Source organism: Somniosus microcephalus, chromosome 12, assembly GCF_052327205.1.
Source record: "Somniosus microcephalus isolate GS21.2 chromosome 12, FLI_Smic_1.0, whole genome shotgun sequence".
NCBI classification, from domain to species: domain Eukaryota; kingdom Metazoa; phylum Chordata; class Chondrichthyes; order Squaliformes; family Somniosidae; genus Somniosus; species Somniosus microcephalus.
In genome coordinates this window covers 54170186-54193444 of record NC_140998.1, presented here as the reverse complement: position 1 = coordinate 54193444, position 23259 = coordinate 54170186, and the positions used below count along the sequence as shown (strand labels likewise).

Here is a 23259-nt window from a genome sequence, read left to right as displayed (position 1 = left end):
GCGGCTCACCACCATCTTCTCAAGGGCAATTAGGGATGGGCACTAAATGCAGGCCTAGCCAGCGACGCCCACATCCCATCAATGAATTCAAAAAAAAATAATGAAAGTAAACTAGCAAAAAATATAAAAAAAGATAGCAAGAGTTTCTACAGCTATATAAAAAGAAAAAGGGTGGCTAAAGTGAACGTTGGTCCCTTAGAGGACGAGACCGGGAAACTAGTGGTGGGGAACATGGAGATGGCAAAGGCGCTGAACAAATATTTTGTATCAGTCTTCACAGTAGAGGACACTAAAAATATCCCAACACTGGACAAACAGGAGGCAATGGGGGGGGGGGGGGGGGGGAGGAGCTAAACACGATTAAAATCACTAAGGAGGTGGTACTCGGTAAAATAATGGGACTTAAGGCGGATAAATCCCCCGGACCTGATGGCCTACATCCTAGGGTCTTGAGAGAAGTAGCAGTAAGGATTGTGGATGCATTGGTGATTATTTTCCAAAACCCCCTGGACTCAGGAAAGGTCCCGGCAGATTGGAAAACTGCTAATGTAACACCCTTATTTAAGATGGGAAGTAGACAAAAAGCTGGAAACTATAGACCAGTTAGCCTAACATCTGTGGTTGGTAAAATGTTGGAGTCCATTATTAAGGAAACAGTAACAGAGCATTTGGATAAACATAATTTAATAGGACAGAGTCAGCATGATTTTACATAGATACATAGAAGATAGGAGCAGGAGTAGGCCATTCGGCCCTTCGAGCCTGCTCCGCCATGCAATGAGATCATGGCTGATCATCCAAATTCAGTACCCGGTCCCTGCCTTCTCCCCATATCCCTTGATCCCTTTAGTCTTAAGAAATATATCCAACTCTTTCTTGAATATACTTAATGAACTGGCCTCCACCGCCCTCTGTGGCAGAGAATTCCACAGGTTCACCACTCTCTGGGTGAAGAAATTCCTCCTCATTTCAGTCCTAAATGGCTTACCCCTTATCCTTAGACTATGACCCCTGGTTCTGGACTCCCCGGCCATCAGAAACATCCTTCCTGCATCTAGTCTGTCCAGGCCTGACAGAATTTTATAGGTTTCGATGAGATCCCCTCTCAATCTTCTAAACTCCAGTGAGTATAAGCCCAATCGACACAATCTCTCCTCATACATCATTCCTGCCATCCCTGGTATCAGCCTGGTGAATCTTCGCTGCACTCCTTCCATGGCAAGAACGTCCTTCCTCAGGTAAGGCGACCAAAACTGCATACAATACTCATAGTGTGGTCTCACCAAGGCCCTGTACAACTGCAGCAAGACATCCTTGTTCCTTGTTCTTGTTCTTGTACTCGAACCCTCTTGCTACGAAGGCCAACATACCATTTGCCTTCTTAACCGCCTGCTGCGCCTGCTGCACCTGCATGCTTACCTTCAGTTTTATGAAGGGGAAGTCATGTTTGACAAATTTGCTCGAATTCTTTGAGGACGTAACATACAGGGTGGATAAAGGGGAACCAGTGGATGTACTGTATTTGGACTTCCCAAAGGCATTTGACAAGGTGCCACACAAAAGATCACTGATCAAGATAAAAAATCACAGGATTGGGGGTAATATCCTGGCATGGGTAAAAGATTGACTATCTAACAGAAAACAAAGAGTTGGGATAAATGGTTCGTTCTCAGGCTGGCAATCAGTAACTAGTGGTGATCCGCAGGGGTCAGTGCTGGGACCCCAACTCTTTGCAATCTTTATTAATGATTTGAAGGAAGGGACCGAGTGCAACATATCCAAGTTTGCCGACGATACAAAGATGGGAGGGAAAGCAGTGAGTGAGGAGGACATAAAAAACCTGCAAAAGGACATAGACAGGCTAAGTGAGTGGGCAGAGATTTGGCAGATAGAATATAATATTGGAAAGTGTGAGGTTATGCACTTTGGCAGAAAAAAATCAAAGAGCAAGTTATTATCTAAATGGAGAGAAACTGCAAAGTGCTACAGTACAAAGGGATCTGGGGGTCCTGGTGCATGAAACATAAAAAGTTAGTATGCAGGTGCAGCAGGAAGGCCAATGGAATCTTGGCTTTTATTGCAAGGGGGATGGAGTATAAAAACAGGGAAGTCTTGCTGCAGTTATACAGGGTGTTGGTGAGGCCACACCTGGAATACTGCGTGCAGTTTTTGTTTCCATATTTAAGAAAAGATATACTTGCTCTCGAGGCGGTTCAGAGAAGGTTCACTCGGTTGATTCCGGAGATGAGGGGGTTGACGTTATGAGGAAAGGTTGAGTAGGTTGGGCCTCTACTCATTGGAGTTCAGAAGAATGAGAGGCGATCTTATCGAAACATATAAGATTGTGAGGGGGCTTGATCGGGTGGATGCGGTGAGGATGTTTCCACTGATGGGTGAGACTAGAACTAGGGGGCATAATCTTAGAATAAGGGGCTGCCCTTTCAAAACTGAGATGAGGAGAAACTTCTTTACTCAAGAGAGTAGTAAATCTATGGAATTTGCTACCCCAGAGAGCTGTGGAAGCTGCAACATTAAATAGATTTAAAACGGAGATAGACAGTTTCCTAGCAGATAAGGGAATTAGGGGTTACGGGGAGAGGGCAGGGAAGTGGACGTGAGTCTAGGTTCGGATCAGCCATGATCCTATTGAATGGCGGAGCAGGCCCGAGGGGCCGTATGGCCTACTCCTGCTCCTACTTCTTATGTTCTTATGTAATAAGATCATGACTGATCATCGACCTCAACTCCACTTTCCCGCCCGATCTCCATATCCCTTGATTCCCCTAGAGTCCAAAAATCTATCGATCTCAGCCTTGAATATACTCAAAGACTCAGCATTCACAGCCCTCTGCGGCAGAGAATTCCAAAGATTCACAACCCTCTGAGTGAAGAAATTCTTCCTCATATCAGTCTTAAATGGCTGACCCCTTATCCTGAGACTATGCCCCTAGTTCTAGACTCTCCAGCCAGGGGAAACAATCTCTCAGCATCTACCCTGTCAATCCTCTTCAGAATCTTGTATGTTTCAATGAGATCACTTCTCATTCTTCTAAACTCCAGAGAGTATAGGCCCATTCTACACAATCTCTCATCATAGAACAGCCCTCTCATCCTAGGAATCAATCTAGTGATCCTTCGTTGCACCGCCTCCAAGGCAAGTATATCCTTCCTTAGATAAGACGACCAATACTGTGCACAGTACTCCAGGTGTGGTCTCACCAAGGCCCTGTACAATTGTAGCAAGACTTCCTTACTTTTATAGTCCAACCCCCTTGCAATAAAGGCCAACATGCCATTTACCTTCCTTATTACTTGCTGTACCTGCATGCTAGCTTTCTGTGTTTCTTGCACGAGGACACCCAAATCTCTTTGGACACCAGCATTTCAAAGTTTCTCACCATTTAAAAAATATTCAGTTTTTCTATTATTCCTACCAAAGTGAATAACCTCACATTTCCCTATATTATACTCCATCTGCCACCTACTGCCCACTCACTTAGTCTATCTATATCCCTTTGCAGACTCTATGTTCTCCTCACAGCTAACTGTCCCACCTAGCTTTGTATCATCAGCAAACTTGGATACATTACACTCAGTCCCTTCATCTCGGTCATTAATATAGATTGTGAATAGCTGAGGCCACAACACTGATCCTTGTGGCACCCCACTACTTACAGCCTGCCAACCTGAAAAAGATCCATTTATCCCTACTCTCTGTTTTCTGTCTGTTAACCAATCCTCAATCCATGCTACTATATTACCCCCAACCCCATGAGCCCCAATCTTGTGTAATAACCTTTTATGTGGCACCTTATTGAATGCCTTTTGGAAATCCAAATATACTACATCCTCTGGTTCCCCTTTATCTACCCTGCTAGTTACATCCTCAAAAAACTCTGATAAATTTGTCAAACATGATTTCCCTTTCATAAAACCATGTTGACTCTGCCTAATCATGTTATGGTTTTCTAAGTGACTTGATACCACTTCCTTAACAATGGATTCCAGCATTTTCCCCGACGACTGACTGGCCTGTAGTTCCCTGTTTTTTCTCTCCCTCCTTTCTTGAATAGCGGTGTTACATTTGCGACCTTCCAATTCGCTGGGACCATTCCAGAATCTAGGGAATTTTGGAAGATCAAAACCAATACATCCACTTTCTCTTCAGCCACCTCTTTTAGAACCCTAGGATGTAGGCCGTCAGGTCCAGGGGATTTGTCGGCTTTTAGTTTCTCTGTACTTTTTCTCTACTTATATTAATTACATTAAGTTCCTCACCCTCATTAGACCCTTGGTTCCGCAGCATTTTTGGTATGCTTTTTGTGTCTTCTACTGTGAAGACGGATACAAAATATTTGTTTAACGTTTCTGCCATTTCCTTATTCCCCATAATAATTTCTCCTGTCTCAGCCACCAAAGGGACCAATGTTTACTTTTGCTACTCTTTTCCTTTTTACATACTTGTAGAAACTCTTACAATCTGCTTTTATATTTCTCGCTAGTTTTCTCATATATTCTGTTTTTTCCCTTTTTATCAATTTTTTGGTCAACCTTTTCTGGTTTCTGAAACTCTCCCAATCCTCAGGCTTACTATTATTCTTTGCAACATTATAAGCTTCTTCTATCAATCTAATGCTATCTTTAACTTCTTTAGTTAGTCACGGTTGGATCACTTTTCCTGTGGAGTTTTTGTATACCCCTGCCCTCTTCTCTTCCACGCCTCTTCTCCCATCTCCCTCAAACAAATCAATAAATGAATATATTTGTGAGCACCCAGTGAATTAATGCAGCAGTGATCACCAGTGTACTAATAGATTAATGTAGCAGAGGACAAACCAAGTCAATGGGCCAGATCTTGCTAGAGTGGGGCGCCTTGTGGTGAATGCTATTAGTTAGACTTTTACCTGCACCCTTCAGCTCAAATTTTTTTTGGGCTGTATCTTTCTGGAAGTGCGAGCTTATAATGGCGTGGGCGAGGGCAATGGGTATCTGGGACCTTAGTGAACGGTGGGACAACAGTGTATCTCCTTAACCAATGAGATTTAAAGATCGACAAAGAAACAGAGGAGCGACGGAGAAGGAGGGTGAATTAGAGTCAAATCAGGTACAGAAAGAGATATAAAGTGAGGGAAATAAAGTTTGGATTAAGAGAGTGAAAGAAAAGACAAAAGGAAAAGTAAGAAAAAATATTAAAATTAAAAATGACATTTAAAAAATTTCTAACAACAATTTACTATATGCAGGAATGAGATTGAACAGTTGAAAAGTGTACCCTTTCTGAACAAGAGAGGTTGATTGGCATTGCATTAACAATTATTACCTCGTTAAAAAGGTATTTCCGGTGTTAAATTCTAGCTCTAACTTTCTGTGGCGAGTTTAACAGGCAATTAATGTACAAATCCAGTACATGCTTCAAAATAACGGGGAGGCTAAGGGCAAGATGCCGTTTGTACGAAGCAAACGACAGAATGGCGTAAATCGACTAGCAGGTTCGCAACTCATGGTGTATCTTTTTATCCCCTGAACTTGTTGGCCAATTTGTGCATTAATAACGGAGGGAGTCGTTAACATGCTGTTACTTTTCCAGCAAGATTCGGCCCAATAAATGAATGGATCAGCAGGCACCAGTGAATTAGTGCCTTCTTCCTACTGCCTGCTGCCCCCCATGGCTACTAACTGACTTTGGTCGGTTTCCTCGGCAGCTTACATTTACAAGTGCTACGAGCGTTTATAATAACTAAGAGCATCGATACTTGAAAGCTTTCACTTCCACCTGTGGTTTAGTGCTTGGCTTCTGCTCAGTGCCTCCCGCTCCCTTTGTAACATGTCAGAAATGGCAACACTATGTGAAGTGTAAAATTGTGTCCCGCCAGCTCTCCCAAGCTAATTAGTCTCTAGCGTGTAGATTTGGTTTTCGTTTGGGGCTGGAGACGTACCTTGCACCTGCAGACTGAACGCACAGCGTCCATCACCTGCCCAGTTTCCAATCGGAATGCACGACAGCGCTTCAGTTCCTGATCCCAGAGTTTCACTGCTCCTCCTTCCTTTGACCTGATAAAACAAAATCATTGTCTAGGTTTCATAAACATCGGATTTTTCCGACATTGATACATGTTCTAGGGTTTTAAACATTTAGGGGGTTAACATTGCCTTCCCTTGCTAATTTTAGTGCAACAACAGAAGTGGTGTAATAATGTAAATAAATTATTTGTTTGCATTTAGTACTGCTGTGAAGATTGCTACCCATTCAAAAATAGATTGATGAACATTACTGAAAGTTAGGAAAAAGGCTGATTTAACATTTTAAAGGACTTGCTAAAGGCCAATCACAAAAAGCTGGATCATCAGCTGTAGAGGAGCCTAGAAAAGTGTGTCCTTTATCGTCCTGCTGGTCAGATCTGAGTGATTAGTATCTTCGCTGTTCCCTCACTCTTCACTGCACATTTGCCTCCTTCATGCAACCCACTGTAGGTGTGATGACATCGTGCGTGAAAGGTTATGAGCAAAAGAACATTTGGAGGGAAAGATTGATGATGCTCAGTGTAACCTGTACTTTATGGGCATTCATAACAAGCATTGAATATAATTTAAGACAGTGAGAGAACAAAGTAATTGTAAGCATAATGGATGCTTTGCACACTGAATTATTTGGCTGACCTGGGAAGGTCATTAAACTTTTTACTACCCTGCATCCAGGTATGTTTCTCATGTTGTTCATGCCATTCTTGTTGGGCAACTTGCATTGAGGGGGGCTGCAACCTTCTGCTCCTCCTCCCACAACTCGCTTCTTTCATTAGAACTTCTGTGGTCCCATGGGAGAAACAGGCCATTCTGTGCCCTCCTAAAATGCTCCCAGGTATGATGCTTTACAAATAATGATGTTTGCCCCTTTAAGGTGCTTTCGGCCTTTAAATCCTTCAGTAGGACCCGATTCTCTACCCTCCAATAATAGTTTTTTTCCCCCCACATTGTAGGCTCACGCCCATTACACAAATGATGCTGACCCTGGAAATCTGCATGGGCTCAGCGCATTCTTTCCCACCCTGTGATACTTTTGAAATACGACTGCAAATAAAAATCTTCTGACTGTCTAAAAGTCATTGGTGTAGTGTGGCTGCATAAATGAACTGCAGACCTCCATAAACTTAGTGATGTTAATAGACAGTATCCATATATTGCTCTGAATTCTACAGCTAGAAGTATTTTAAACTATTTACATCAAGAGTTGGAGCTCTAGCAAAAGGAGAATTAAAAATATTTAAATTAATTTATACAACCCTTTTAAACAGATGTGGGCCTAGAAATTCACTATGGCCCCGCCAGCTGGCTAGCGCCCAAAAGTTAGCGCTGGGCGCGGAGCCATTTGGGACCGTCAGATATTCACTTTTTACGCCCCAAGTCGGAACCGGGCGCTATTCCAGGGTGTGCCCGCCCCCGCTTGGGGCGCTGAAACTGAATTTCAGCGCTCTAGGCGCCGCTGCGCCACCCGCTGCAGAGCGGCAGGCTGCGGTACTGCAGGCCTCCTCCTTCTCTTAAGGGGGAGGTGCCTGCAACGGGGAGATCGCCGCTGGATAGTGCCGGCAAATGAGCCCGGCACCACGGAGAAGTGCCGGGTTCGCGGAAAGCAGCCGGCAATGCCGCGGGGGGGGTGGAGGAGGCCGGGGAAGGGGGTGCGGGCAGGCGGCCACCGAAAAAGCGGCCGGCCGCACCTCCACCTTAAAGCGCCCCACTAAGGCTACAGTACGGCCCCGTTTTCTGGTCGCTGTTTGCGGCCGCTGCAGAAGAGGCGGCCGCAACTCAATATGGGGGTCGGGCTGGTAGTGGGGCGGTAGCGGGGCACTGCGCACACCGATGACGTCATCGGTGCCGGCGCAGCGCTAACGGCTACCGCCGCCATTACCGCTGCGCTGAATATCAGCGCAAACTCCTGTATTGGCGCAGAAGCCCTCTTTAGGCGGTAACTGGCCGCAAAGCTGGCGGCGCCTTACTGAATTTCTAGGCCGTGAACTTGTAAATCCTGTACATTTCAACATGTATAAGGAGGCCTCACTGCCTACACTTGGACTAAACGTGAAATAATGTGTTGTGAATGTACACTTTCACTCACGGTCTTTCTTTGCCTCCTGTTACTATCAGACCATCTCGTAATGTTGTGTACATTGTGAAAACAGGCCCATTATGAGCTTTGGCTACAATTCGGACTAAAAGATGTTCCCTCCAAACATAAACATCTCCACTGATAGTACCTGTGAAGGTCAAATTATTCTGCAAGAAAAAAGAGAGATTGGCTTTAATGCAGGAACTGAAAAGAAATTAATCATTGTAACAATTGTGAATGCATTTTTGTTTGCCATTCTATACAACAGAAGGGCTAACATTCAAGAATTTAGTACCATGAAAGCCTTTAATTATTTTGCTTAGTTTTTTTCTGGGCATACATCATCCTTTGGTATGAATGAAACAGAAAGAGCTGGTTAAGTAAGGGAAACTGAAGTTATTGATAAGGGACAAGTTAATTAAATTCTGCATATATGGAGTTGTATTTTAACTTTTATATATTATGTAATGCAGAATTGTGTGGATTATCACGTAGAGGGAGTAAGTAAATGTATAAAAACAGGCCGTTTGTAATGAGTATTTGGATTTGTAACATACTCATCTCAGAACTGTAACACGTTTGAGTCCCTCAACTAAACCAGCAGGTTCAGTTGTAAACACTGTCTTTTAAGTGCATGTTTAAGTACTACTATACATGTACTCTATACTTAATAAAGCTGTGACACTTGATTTTTAATGTTTAGAATCTTATTGCTTTGAGGAGTAAATTATCAATAAGAACCCTCCTCTAACAAGGCCATAGTACGTTTCTGGAACCCACCAAGCAGGGGCAGAGTCTTCAGTGTACAAAATAAGCATTTCTAAAGAAAATTAAATGAGCTTTTCTAAACAAATGCATGCAATGTAAACACCAAACATTTCTTAGTAGCACCGATGTACAGAAAGCAATTTTGTGATGTTCTGCATTTATAACTCACTTGTTCTAGGAAAGCTTGTAAATTATTATTCTTAAGAACTGTTGTTCCCTACTGTGAACCTACTACTGTACATAGAACAGTGTGAGGAATGGGGATCTGTAAGAGACCTATATATTTGGTGTGATTCAGCTTTAAAAATTTTTTCTAACATATACCTATTTTAACACATGCCATTTTAACATTATTTTACTGAAAGGTACTTACAGCTCCAAAAGCTACAGCTAGCATTGTTTGCATCCTGGCATCTTCAATTGAATTTAAGTTGCCTTTTTTACTCTGTAAAGCTTTGCCAGCGAAGGTCCAAAACCGTACATGTTTCACCCCCACTGACACAAACTGGGTGTCTGAATCTGGCCTGAATTCTGCAACAAAAATTCTCTTGGTGTGACCACTTCTACTGGCAACTTTGGTACCTAAGAGGAGGAAAACGGGTAAAGTAGATGCAAATAAAAAATACTATTTCTGAAATAAATTGTAATTATAATTTGTATATAACATTCTAAATGCCTTTTATATTTCAAATTTGCTTTTGGCATATTTAAAATTATGACTAATAATATGTTACATAGCATTTACAGCACAGAAATAGGCCATTCAGCCTAACAGGTCTATGAAAGGTTATGAGCTCCTTCCACGCTACTTCATCTAGCCCCATCAGCAAATGATGGGACGGAGACAGTATTAATCAAGCCAATTTTATTCTATTTTATGTTACTATTTGAATGTTTATTGTATGGATTCTTATATTAATTTTTTTTAACTACAAAAACTGTTGACCCAGAAAAAAATGAACAAAAGTGATTAAATGATCACTGTTGTTCCTCTGCCGTCTCCTTGTTTCATCCTTACCTTCTTGCCACCTCCAGACAGTGATAGTATATTGAGGGTCTAGTCCTACTGAGAGGAGGAGTTTCCCCGTGGCACTAAAGCTGACACAGCAGACACCCTTTGAATGATAGCAGCGTAACACAGAATGCGTCTGTTTGGTTGTGGCATCCCAAATATGAATCAATGGGGCAATACCTGAGAAAAAGAATACTATAATCAGCGATAAGATCTTCAAGCTGGGGTCACTGCACCAACATCAATCTCGCACCAATGCAAGGCACAATTAGAAGTAGAATTATTACTCTATCCTGACTTCCAGACCAAAAGTTCAGATGTTGAACCCTGGATTAATGGGGTGAAAGTGCAGCAAGGTTTGGTATAGTAATAATGATCTACCAGTTTAGCAAGCTTTGTAACTATCACATTTAGTAAATACATTAAATTATGTATCAACATATAAAACTGTACTAATTTTTGAAAGTTAAAATTATAAACTGTCCAATTTGGACATATCTTTTTTTTCCTTTGATGTCCAATTAGAATTGGATGCTTGAATATTTGACGACATTGAATACTGCTGAAATAGTTTAAAATGTTCATCATGAAGGCAACTTGCCAAAACAACACTGTCATGCAAAATTTGCTTTCCTTATTCTTAAATGGTCCTATGCTTGAGTATTCAGCCATTCTTTGTTGAATCTCAAATCTTAGAATGCTGCTCCAGTACTTCAGTCTCAGAAATAATGCAAAATGAAGGTCCTAACTGGCAAACCAGCCAAAACATAGTGATTAGAAGTGAATTTGATGTAGGAGTATTTTAGTATGAATACTCAGCATTTGTCTATAATGCCCACTAGAGAGCCTTATTTTGCAGGACTCCTTCAATAGAGTGATGTTGTTTTTCTATTTCTGTATAATAAACTCTATTATCAGTTTAACTAGAAAAACCATAACTGCCCAAACCCAACGATTTACAAGTAACCTATGGTAATCGGTTTCTGCAGACAGGAGTAAGGAGTAGATTTTGTTACTGCACTTGATATAACGAATTATTTGGGTGCAGCCTAAAGGAGAATGGGGAAGGGAGGATCACTAGCCTCTAACAGATGGAAAATCGAGCAGGCTTCATTACACCAAGTGCAACAACAGGAAAACCTACCCCTAAAGGCTTGGTCTGACATCCACTAATTGTTCCCAACAAGAACTTCCCAATTCTTGGCTTGTCAACCCTCTCCGACATCACAGCAGATTCTCCTATTTTTGAGCTCTCCAACTTACAGTTGATCTTCCTGATTCAGAGCTCTCATATTGCAAGGAACGTATGGCAATGTTCCTTGCAATAATGAACAGCTGCTTATAGCAGGCAATGCTACACAAGTTACTCCATTATAAACAACTTTCACAGGTATCTACCCTTTACTGTTTTACAATATGGTCACTTCCTGGTATATAGAGATAGTGAAGTAACAAATTAATTTTGATAACAGTCAGGTGCAATAAATTGCATTGATATAGCACCTTTAACATAGGAAAACATCCCAAGGCACTTCACAAAAGGCAACAATGTTTTAAGCTTGGCTCCTTAGCTCTGCTTTTCTATCGCAGGGCATTTCAGTTAATGTTCATCTTATAAATTAGTTTTACATTTTTGTGACAGACAACTTTTTGTCTTCTACTTTTCATTTGATATATTTTCACACATGAAGCTGAATATCCCCAAAAATCTATTTTGACTGAGTATCAGTATTGTAACTATGATTTAGCTAAACTGCAGTGATTTTTATAACTCACAGTTCTTATTATTGCTTGCTCCTTAATGGAAAATGAATATAGTCTTCAGTAATTTAACAAAACAAAGGAAAATAACTGCTCTGAAGATACCAATGGAATTACGTTTGGCCTCCTGCATCATGAAAACTATGCCAGATTAATTATTGATAATTAACCAATCTAACCAAATTATTAAACTGCAATTTGTTTCTAATATATTAACACTTCTTATGCATACAGCCTTTGACTTTGGGCATAACCTGTTACACTTTGGCAACATTACTTTAATAATGAAAGTGGTAGCTTGCACTCCATTATATAGTAGAGAAGAGAAGGGTGTAGGCCAAATATTTTAGATTTCTTACCTGATATCTCAGCAGAGTCACCTTTAAGTTATATCATAGCCAAGGTCAGAAACAAAATATAATACAAAAATAAAACAAAAATCACAACAACAACAACAAAAATCACAGTTAGAGTAAACATACTGTAAGTACTGGTAAATATACAAACGCACACTTTCACTATAAGCTGTATCTGTTGCAACTGTTTAAAATTAGTGTTGCTATTTCTGGATATCTAGCAGTACTTAAAATTATAGATAAAAAAACAAGAATAAAAATTACACTAAAATGTTTGCAATCACCAGATGTCAGCGCCGTGTGTATGTCTGTGAAGGTAATTTTTCTTGAAGGTTCTAGTGGACATGCTACCATATTCCTGTATTTCCTTATATTTTAATGAAAGAGCATTGCTATTTTATTTGTGTTCACAAAAATTGCAACAAAATGGCTTAATTTTTCAAAATGAAGCTGCATATTGCAGCTAGGCCAATGGGGGTGTCCAGCAAAGGTGACTGTTTGTCTGCAGGGGAAGAGGAAAATCAGAATAAACCCACATTGTTGTTGCACAACCTGTAGGGAATATTTCTTTCCAAGTTAGTAATCTTATACTTGGCAGTGTTTTACAAATCCAAAGAAAAATGTTACTGCTACCGACGTTGTGTGATATGGCAAGGGCTGTAAAATGGCCAATCGTGTTACACTTGTGATAATGCTCATTTCACATTTAAGCAACTAACCAACCAAATTACTTGTATAATAGAGAAACAAGCAGTTAATCCAACTGTGTAATGAGCAAAACAAAAGCATTTGCAAAAGGTTAATAAAATGTTCAGAAAGCCTAGTTAATGGCCTGGGACTAGAAGATCCTGCTGAACTGCCTTTTTGAAAATTGGGATGACCTTTTTGGCCTGAGGGAGTGGACTACGAACATCGTTAGAATCAAATCCTTACAGACCAGGTCAATTCTGGTTCTACTACTCTGAAAAGCTTCAATGAAACCCATTAAAATTTAAGACCATCAAGTTGATGCAAAAAATAGGAACATAGGAATGTAAAGGGGTGTGATTCATCTGACCGGTTCAAACGATATTACTGCAAATGTAGCTCATCTTAATATTGTGATGAAGGAACTAACGGTTATGCATTTTAAAGTTTGGTGGGGGGGGCGGGGGGGGAAGATGTCCTCCATGCACTATTTGTATTGAAATCAAAAATGCATTCGTCATAATATTTGTTTAAGGTTTTGCTACAATTTGCCTAAATACAAATTCTTCCTGCTTAGGAATTCTAGGCAAATGCCAAAAAAAAGTGGAATCAAAGAAATGAATGAACAGCTATGAATTCAGCATTTCTCAATATGGAGATGACGGATATATATGGATGCAAAGTTAAAAGTCTAGATGCTGAAAGCTATTTAAAATCACAAACAGAAATGAATCAATGAGATAAGGAGGTGAAGGACATTTATGGATAGGAATTTAAAAAGTAGTACATGTATGGAAGCAAACAACAGCTTGGCTGAGTTGTAGCACACTTGTCTCTAAGCTAGAAGTTCATGGGTTCAAACCTCACTCCAGGACTTCAACACATAATTTAGTTTGGTACTGAGGCAGTGCTGCATTGTCGGAGGTGCCGCCTTTCGGCTGAGACGTTAAACCAAGTACCTGTTCAGTTGGACGCAGAATATCCCAGGAAACTATTTGAAGAAGTGTAGCTGGGGGGCTTCTTTAGGCCAACATATACCCATCAGTCAACATCACTAAAACAGATCTGATCATTTATCTCCTTTGTTATTTGTAGGACCTTGTTCTGTGCAAATTGGCTGCCACATTTGCCTACATAACAATAGAGTCTACACTTTACACAGTCATTTATTAGCTGTGAAGCACTTTGAGATATCCTGAGGATGTGAAAGGTGCTATATTTAAATGCAAGCTCTTTCCTTACGGTACTGGCACATAGTAATGTTAAGAAGGATGTAGCAAGGAAGACAGACCTAATGAAAATATCAGGCTGCTCAAGTTATGATAGCAAAGCACAAGGTTTTTTGGCAATTACATGGTCGAAATCTCCGTGTTGATGTACATTACTGTTATGTTTATGGAGTAAAATGCATCCAACAGGAGTAACAAAGGTGATTTACAAAACATCAACTTATCCATACACACTGATTGCACACAACTGCTTAACAATTCACACAAGAGGAATATAGGGAACAGGAGTAGGCTATTCAAACACCCAAACCTGTTCCACAATTCACTTAAATCATGGCGGATCTGTACCTCACCTCCATTTACCCACCTTTATTCCATATCCCTGGATACCCTTACCTAACAAAAGTCTATCAACCTCAATTTTGAAAATTTTAATTGACCCAGCATCCACAGTCTTTTGAGGGAGTTAGTTTTAGACTGCCACTGCCCTCTCTGTGGAAAAAGTGCTTCCTGATTTCACTCCTAAATGTGAAATGTTAATCTAATAAAGATTATGCCCTTTTGTTCTTGTTCACTCCTCAACCTTCTAAACTCAAGGGATTACAAGCCAAGTTTATGCAACCTGTTCTCATAATTTAACCCTTTAAACTCTGGTATCATTCTGGGGAATTGTGATGGACCCACTCCAAGGCCAATATATATTTCCTGGGGTTCAATGCCCAAAACTGAACACAGTACTCCACATGGGACCTGACCAAGATTCAATACAACTTCAGCATCACTTCCTCACTTTTGAATTTCACCCCGAGATAAAGGCCAACATTCCATTAGCCTTTTTGATTTACTTTTTATACCTGTGCACTAGCTTGTAGTGATTTGTGTACATGGACACCTAAACCTTTCTCTACAGCTCCTAGTCTCTCACCATACAAAAATATGCCAGTTTGTTTTTCTCAGATCTAAAGTGAGTGACCTCATATTTCTTCACATTGAACTCCACCTGCCATAGGTTTGCCCACTCACTTAGTTTATCTGCAAACTTAAATCTCTATTCCATTAGCCAAGTCATTAATATAAATAGTGAAAAATGGAGGCCCCAGTACAGATCCCTGGGGAACACCACTGGTCACATCCGGCCAATCAGAGGACTTTATCCCTACTCTCTGTCACCTACCTCCCAACCAATTACCGCCCCATGTCACAAGGTAACCTCCAATTCTGTGCACTCAATACAATACCAAATTGATCAGTGTGCTCATGTACTCAATATTCACTCTGTGCGCAAATCCATAAGACAACTATATTAATACAAATTGTTTGTTTTGGTAGTGCCTTATGCCCAATGGTTTGATATATCTCATGAGCTGCTTGTAGCACTTTTTCTATTTGATTCTGGCTTGGTCTCCCCCTGCCCACTTAGACGTAATGGCCAGGACTTTCCTCCCCATTGGCAATGCTGCCACAGAAGTGTAGTGGACAGGACTGTGCGGTTGTGCAATTTTCTAGGGTCAGGTTAATTTCTATATTATGAATGATCTCCTGGCAGGGAGGAAGGGGGGAGAGGGGGAGGGGGGGGAGGAGAGGGAATGTGGTGGGAGGAGAGGAGAGTAGGGGATAAGGAGGAAGGAAGGTGTAAAGTCTGTGGGTTGTTTAGTTAATTAATACACAGACTACCAGAGTAACTTAAAACAGGACTTTACTATTCGAAGGTCAGGGCGAATCTGCCCAATAAATCCTGACACAGCACTTATATACCGGTGTGGTCACCGTCGGTATTACAGTATACAGAAGCCAACAAAGTAGTGCAACACCTAAAGTAGTTCTCTTAAAGGTGGACGGTTACATACAATAGTTCTCTTAAAGGTAGACGGGTACATACACTACAATCCTCCCTTGTTAGCTTACAACATACTGATTCCCCATTAAACATACATTATAACATATATACAACTTTATGCAAGACAGTTCACAGATTCAGTCTCTCTGGAGGTTTCCGGACTCTGTCCGGATAATGCCTCGGTGGTGTCGTAACTCCCGGCGGGGTAGTAGGTGCTTCTGGCAAGGTCGATTCGGCTTGAAGGACAGTGTCAGGTTCATCTGATTCCAGTATTACCAGATTGGAGGTAGGTGTTCTGGGTATCTCTGTCTCAACATTAACCGTGTAAGGTGGTGGAGTAGGTTGGCCATTTGTGGCTGACCCTATGATCTGGTCAACATGGCGCCTTATTATACTGTCCCCAATGTCCACCGTATACATCAACGGCCCTAGCCTTTTTTCAATAGTTCCAGGCTGCCATTTCTCGGTACGGTAGTCCCGGGCCAAAACTTGTTGACCTATCTGAAAAGATCTAGTTGGCCTTTCATTCATGCCCTGGAATTGCCGGTTCTCTACGTCCCTTCTGACGTTTGGCTTAAGCAAATCCAGCCAGCATCTTAGTCATCTATTAAAAAACATCATGGCAGGAGTTTGATTTGTGACCGCATGTGTTGCATTCCTGTACGCCAACAAGAAGCTATCCACCTTATGTTGTAAGTTAATGGCTTCATTACCCATGGCCTTTATGGTCTTCTTGAAGGTCTGGACAAACCTTTCAGCCAATCCATTGGAGGCGGGATGGTATGGGGCTGACGTGTAGTGCTTAACCCCATTGCTCTTTAAGAATTTCTTGAATTCTTCAGACACAAATTGCGGTCCATTATCAGAACAGATCTGTTCCGGCAGCCCATTCCTAGCAAACATGGTCCTTAACACTGTGATGGTTTTTTCCGTGGTGGTGGTGGACATCTTTATTACCTCCGGCCACTTGGAGTGTGCATCCACCGCTATTAGAAACATTGAGTCCATAAATGGACCAGCAAAGTCGATGTGTACCCTTTGCCAAGGAGATGAGGGCCACTCCCATGGATGCAGAGGAGCCTGTGGTGGTGCGTTTTGGACCTTCTGGCATCCTAGACAGCTCTTAGTGATTTCTTCGATGTCCCCATCAATGCCTGGCCACCACACAAACGCTCTTGCTAGGTTCTTCATTTTCACTCCACCCAGATGTCCCTCGTGCAGCTCCTTTAACACCTTCTGTTGAAGTTTGGGTGGAATCACCACTCTAGAGCCACACATCAGGGTTCCTCGACACACTGACAGCTGTTCTTTTCTCTGCGAAAATGCTGGCAGCGTTGGTTCGCCCTGTGCTGGCCATCCCTCCACCGTTAAATCATAGACTCGTGAGAGAGTCGGGTCATTTCTCGTTTCGTTTTCGATCATCGAATTTGTTACTAGTAGACATTCCACTATGGATGAGTGGAACATCTCTACCGGGTCCACTGTAGTCGCTTCTTCTACTATCGGCAATGGCAAGCGCGATAACCCATCAGCATTTCCATGCTGTTTGGACCTTTTGTATTCGATGTCATATTGGTGTGCCCCAAGTAACACGGACCACCTCTGTAACCTTTGCGCTGTCATGGTGGAAACGGCCTTGTTAGGGTTGAATATGGACACCAACGGCTGGTGGTCTGTCAGTAATGTGAACTTCTTGCCCTGCAGGTAATGATTGAATTTCTTTACGCCCCACACAAGGCTGAGGGCCTCCCTATCTATTTGAGCATAATTTCGCTCCGCGGAGGTCAATGATCGGGACGCGAATGCCACTGGCCTTTCCGAGCCATTTGGTAACTTGTGTGAAAGTACTGCTCCAATTCCATAGGGGGAAGCATCACAAGCTAGACGAAGAGGTAACGTTGGGTTGAAATGAGCCAACACTTCTTCAGAGGTAATCAACGCCTTGCTTCTGCGAAAGGCCTTTTTACATTCCTCACTCCACTTCCATGGTACTTCTTTCCGCAACAGAGCATTCAGCGGATGCAGCACCGTGGATAGATTCGGCAGAAACTTGTGATAATAATTAATCAACCCCAAGAATGATCTTAACTGTGATACGTTTTCCGGAGCGGGGGCCTTCACGACAGCTTCTATCTTGTCAGGTGACTTGTGCAGCCCCTCTCGGTCAATGACATGACCGCAGTACGAGATCCGTTTTTGGAAGAACTCACATTTTTTGCGATTAACTCGAAGGCCATATTCCTTCAACCTAGTGAGCACCAGTTTCAAATTTGTGAGGTGTTCTTCCTCGTCTTCTCCCGTAATCAGGATATCGTCTAAGTAACACTGCGTGCTTGGAATTCCTTGTAATACCTGCTCCATGGCCCTCTGCCAAATTGCTGGAGCCGAAGCTACCCCAAAAACCAGTCTATTATAACGATACAAGCCTCTGTGTGTGTTGATGGTGAGGTACTGACGCGACTCTTCCTCGACTTCCATTTGTAAGTATGCCTGTGCCAGGTCTATCTTGGTGAAGTGTTTCCCTCCAGCCAACGAAGCAAAGATGTCTTCAATCCGCGGAAGCGGGTATTGTACCGTGTGAAGCACCGGATTCACTGTGATCTTGAAGTCTCCGCAGATGCAGACCTTCCCCGGTCCCCCTGGCTTGTTACTTGGTGAAGACTTCATGACGGGAACAATGGGCGTGGCCCACTCACTCCAGTCCACTTTTGACAGTACCCCTGATCGTTCAAGTTCTTCCAGTTCTGCCTCCACAGCAGGTCGTATCGCGTAAGGTACCGATCTGGCTTTGAAAAATTTTGGGCTTGCATGTTCTGCAATCTTAACCTTTGCTTTAATTCGTCGCAGTGTCCCCAGTCCTTGCTGGAATACCTCTTTAGCTTCGTCCAATATTCTGGACAACCGTTCAGGTTTGACATCTTCCTTTCCGGAATCTACCGTCATGGTATTTAGTGAATGCCAGTCTATCTTTATTTTCCTGATCCACTCCCGTCCCAGAAGTGGTGGACCTCCCTCAGGCAACACATACAGGTCCATCCTTTGGTGATCTTTGTCCTTGTATCTCACCTTGACTTCTATCTTTCCGATGGGGTATACTTTGTGCCCCATGTATGTCTGCAATACTAGTTCCGTATCCTGTAGGGGAATATGCTTGAATAACTTTTTATAATCATGCTTATTCATGACCGTCAACGCCGATCCGGTGTCCACTTCCATTTTCACTTGGACTTTTGCAATCTGTCGTGTGATCCAGATAGCTTGTCGGTCAGCTTCATTGCTCACATTGTGAATTCTCAGACTATCCAGTTCCTTGCAGTTGGAGTGTGAGTCCGAATTCTGTTCTTCCGGACTCTTCCTAGTCACCTCATGTACCTTCCTGTACCTCTTTTGTGGTGACTCATTATTGTTGGTCTTCTTTCCTGACCGGCATACCTTAGCTATGTGACCGAGCTTGCCACATTTCCTACATTCCTGGTTTTTAAACCAGCATTGGTTCTGGTCGTGTGTTGTCTTCCCACAACGATAGCATTTCGTTGTACCCGAAGTAATTTGCTGCACACTGAGTGCCGCTGCCTTTAGCTGCATTTCCGCCGTTCCTTTCGCTGCGGCTTCGTTCGATGCAGCAATAAGGACAGCCTTATCAAGTGTAAGATCGTTCTCTTCGAGCAGTCGTTTTTGTGTTTCTTCCTTCGACATTCCGCACACAAATTTGTCTCTGAGTGCCTCTGCCAGATTTTCCCTAAACTGACAGTGTTTCGCTAGCCTACGCAGTTCAATCAGGTACTCCGCGTTGCTTTCCTCTTTCCGTTGCGTTCTCGCGTAAAATTTGGATCGTTCCACTAACATCAGTGGTGCGGGGTTAAAATTATCCTTCAGGACAGCAACAATATCATCGAAAATCTGATCCGCCGGTTTAGCTGGTGCTAGTAGATGCTTCAAGAGCCCGTATGTCTTCGCGCCCATCGAGTTTAGCAAGGTTATAGCTTTGTCATCTTCTTCTATTTTATTGGCCTCACCATAGATCTCAATGCGTTCCACATACGTGGCCCAGTCTTCTACCTCGGAATTAAAATCGTTGATGTTACCACGCTTAGGCATCTTCCTCTCTTCCTGATAACACCACGGATTATTTCTTTAAATTTTCTTTTTTTTTCTTCAAGATGGCGGTTCCCGCAAAAATGGCGGTTTCCCGCACTTATCTTCTCTCCCCGCCCACTTCAATGGCGGTTCCCCGCTTCTGTCTTCTTCTCCGCCTAATGGCGGCTTCCCGCGTTTCTTCCCCTGGCGGGAGGGGTACACTTTCCCCACGGGCGACGGCCGCTGGCTTTCAGGTTCACAGCCTGCGCGTCGGCTTCAGTGCTTTCCCTTTTCTCGGCAGGGCAACCGGCGCTGGGTACACCCCGTTGACGGCAAACAGTTTCAGCCGCTGGGCTGGCTCTCGCTCAGTCTCCCTTGGTCAGCTCTGCCTCTCCCGCTCGCTCGGCTCCCAATCGCGCCTCCCAGCCCTCTCGCAGTCCGGTGCTTCCCTCCCCGGCTGCGGCTGAGTTTTTATATCTTCCCGCGCCTACGCTCCCGGTCGCAGCGCTTCGTGGCTTCGGTCGCTGCCTGGCCTTTTTCGCCGGTCGCGGTCTAGCTGTCTCACGATGCCGTTGCGTCCCCAGCCTGTCTGTACCACGGCTTCCTTGCTCCACGCTGCCCCAGTCTCAGTGCCTCTGGGCCCGACTTCTGTCCGGCTCCTTTCCCCCTCGACCGTGGTCGAGTGCACCGCCCTTATCCTCCGGTTATTCTTTTTACTTTTCCCTTACTCACAGTCACCGTGGCCGGCTTGCTTCTCGTGCTGATCGGCTCACTCCTCACCGTGGCAGAAGGGACAGTCAGTGCCTGTTGCTGATGGAAGTCTTTGTCTCTGAATTCTTCCTCCTTTCCAGCTCTGCAGACTCGAGTTTTCTCCCAGCAGAATGACGAGGGCGGTTGCCTCTTCTCGACGCTCGTTAACTGCTTCAGAAGTATTGTTGCCGCAGGGTACGATCGGACTCGTCGCCACTGTAAAGTCTGTGGGTTGTTTAGTTAATTAATACACAGACTACCAGAGTAACTTAAAACAGGACTTTACTATTCGAAGGTCAGGGCGAATCTGCCCAATAAATCCTGACACAGCACTTATATACCGGTGTGGTCACCGTCGGTATTACAGTATACAGAAGCCAACAAAGTAGTGCAACACCTAAAGTAGTTCTCTTAAAGGTGGACGGTTACATACAATAGTTCTCTTAAAGGTAGACGGGTACATACACTACAGAAGGGGTGAGGAGTGGAGTCTCAAGAGGAAAGGAAAGGGGGAGAGGAAGAAAGGAGAAAGGGTGCCAAGGTGTGATCTTTTGCTGGGAGGAAGGGAGCCTGTGTTGGATAGCATAGGAATATATCAAGGCCAGAGATACACTTTAAATTAAATGTTAGAAAATGTTTTGCTGCAGCCTTTTGTGTTGTTTTGGCTGTGAAGAAACAGGACGTACTATTGTATGTAGCTGTAATTTTTGTAGTTAATGCCATTTTAAATGATTTATGCCAATCAAAGTGTGAATTCATAGCTTTTTATCATGACAGTAAACATTTTTTACATTTTATTTCTCTTGCTGGTAGCTACAGTAGAATGGATTTTTTGTTCCTGGGACTAGGGACAGGGTCACTGGCAAGGCTTGGAAGTTAAGCAGAGCCAGGCCTGGTTAGTACCTGGAGGGGTGACCATCAGGGAAGACCAGGTGCAGAAGGTCACGGAAGGAGCCCCGAGGAGGGGCGGTTGGTGAGAAGGTCACGGAAGGAGCCCCGGGAGGGGCGGCTGGTGAGCAGGCCCGGGCGTTGGGCTGAAGATTGTCAGACAGGAGGAATGGTGGAAATGGAATGGCGGCGCGCACAGACGCAGCGGCTTTGCTTCTCCCAGGACGGTGCTATTTACGTTTAATGTTAATGTTATTTGTACTGGACTCATGGGAGCTTGCAAGATCACATTTCGTTGTTCATGTACTTGTGCATTGTACAATGACAATAAAGTTGAATTATTATTATTAATTATTATATACCTAGAATGTGTGGAAGGAAAGTCTACACAAACAAACTAGTTCATCTGCCGTGGTATTTTCAATTAACTTGAGCAGTATACTTTTAAAAAGAATTGACACCAAAATGTTATCATAAAGTTGTAGTATAGTACTCTTAAATTGATTTTTATATAAAATGTAATATGTTCTGCAAAACACTTCTCTTTCAAAGGAAAATTACTGTCTTAGATTCTGATTAACAAAATGAGAACAGAATCCGATGTTCAGACATTTGTATTACATCTGGCAAAAACCATGGGAACAGATCAGTATTGATATATTCACTCCGCCACTTTTGTACGTACCTACTTGTCCTGTTGCTATTATTTTTTGAAATTTGGGATGTTGGTTAACAGTTAGGCACAGGATGTCATCTGTATGTTCAAGATAAAAAGACTGAAAACCTAAAGTAAATTACAAGTAAAAGGAGCAACAGTTAATTCAAATACTTCTTGAAATGCTATGTAAAAAAATAATTACGAACATAATAAAAACTTAATTCTTCCTTATTTGTCACTGGTCTTTTAAGGATTGTGCCACTGCACTATTTTGGTCAGGATCAATCGTTCTACTGTATATAAGGTCTCTCAATTGCTCCCTTAGTATTTCCCTCCTAGATCTGAATATGCTGTTGGTACGTAACAGGAAAAGAAATGTTTTCAACCTTTTGCAGTTTTTATTTCACTACAAAATTAAGCGTAGCTGAGCAGTAAACAAGTTAGAAACAGTTTGCAACAACATTTTGACAGCTTTTTATTTTTTGGAAAAATCTGTGTGATGTTTTACTTCAGCTTAGACATCAATGCAATTGTCCTTGGCTTGCCCACCTGCTTTTGACTACGTGACAAGACACATCCTTCATCTCCAGTTCATGCTGATTTTAAAATTTGCACTGCACATCAAGAATTCTTCCCAGTGACCGATACCATGAAACATAGAAACATAGAAGATAGGAGCAGGAGTAGGTCATTCGGCCCCTCAAGCCTGTTCTGCCATTTAATGAGATCATGGCTGATCATCCAAATTCAGTACCCTGTCCCTGCTTTCTCCCCATATCCTTTGATCCCTTTTGCCTTAAAAATATATCTAACTCCTTCTTGAATATATTTAATGAATTGGCATCAACTGCCTTGTGCGGCAGAGAATTCCACAGGTTCACCACTCTCTGGGTGAAGAAATTCCTCCTCATCTCAGTCCTAAATGGCTTACTCCTTTATCCTTAGACTGTGACCCCTGTTTCTGGACTCCCCCGCCATCAGGAACATCCTTCCTGCATCTAGTCTGTCTAGTCCTGTTAGAATTTTATAAGTTTCAATGAGAACCCCTCTCATTCTTCTAAACTCTAGCGAATATAAGCCTAATCGACCTAATCTCTCCTCGTACGTCATTCCTGCCATCACAGGTATTAGTCTGGTG

General features: G+C 42.7%; 1 protein-coding gene across 5 annotated transcripts in view; it reads right to left on the bottom strand.

Moving 5' to 3' along the window:
* The window catches only part of LOC147109195 (echinoderm microtubule-associated protein-like 5), a 236892-nt gene that overhangs the window by 23250 nt on the left and 190383 nt on the right, over positions 1–23259 (bottom strand). For 3 of the 5 annotated variants that reach the window (XR_015080190.1, XM_086002884.1, XM_086002886.1), the window contains 6 exons: positions 22149–22247; positions 11999–12019; positions 9885–10058; positions 9240–9448; positions 8108–8265; positions 5937–6051 (listed from right to left, as the gene is read on the bottom strand). Coding sequence is in view for 4 of the 5 variants with exons in the window: in XM_086002884.1 (XP_085859010.1) it covers positions 5937–6051; positions 8108–8265; positions 9240–9448; positions 9885–10058; positions 11999–12019; positions 22149–22247 (776 nt within the window). In the remaining variant the exon portion in view is untranslated. The remainder of the gene's footprint in view (positions 1–5936; positions 6052–8107; positions 8266–9239; positions 9449–9884; positions 10059–11998; positions 12020–22148; positions 22248–23259) is intronic. The other 2 variants (XM_086002885.1, XM_086002887.1) reach the window with 1 other exon arrangement.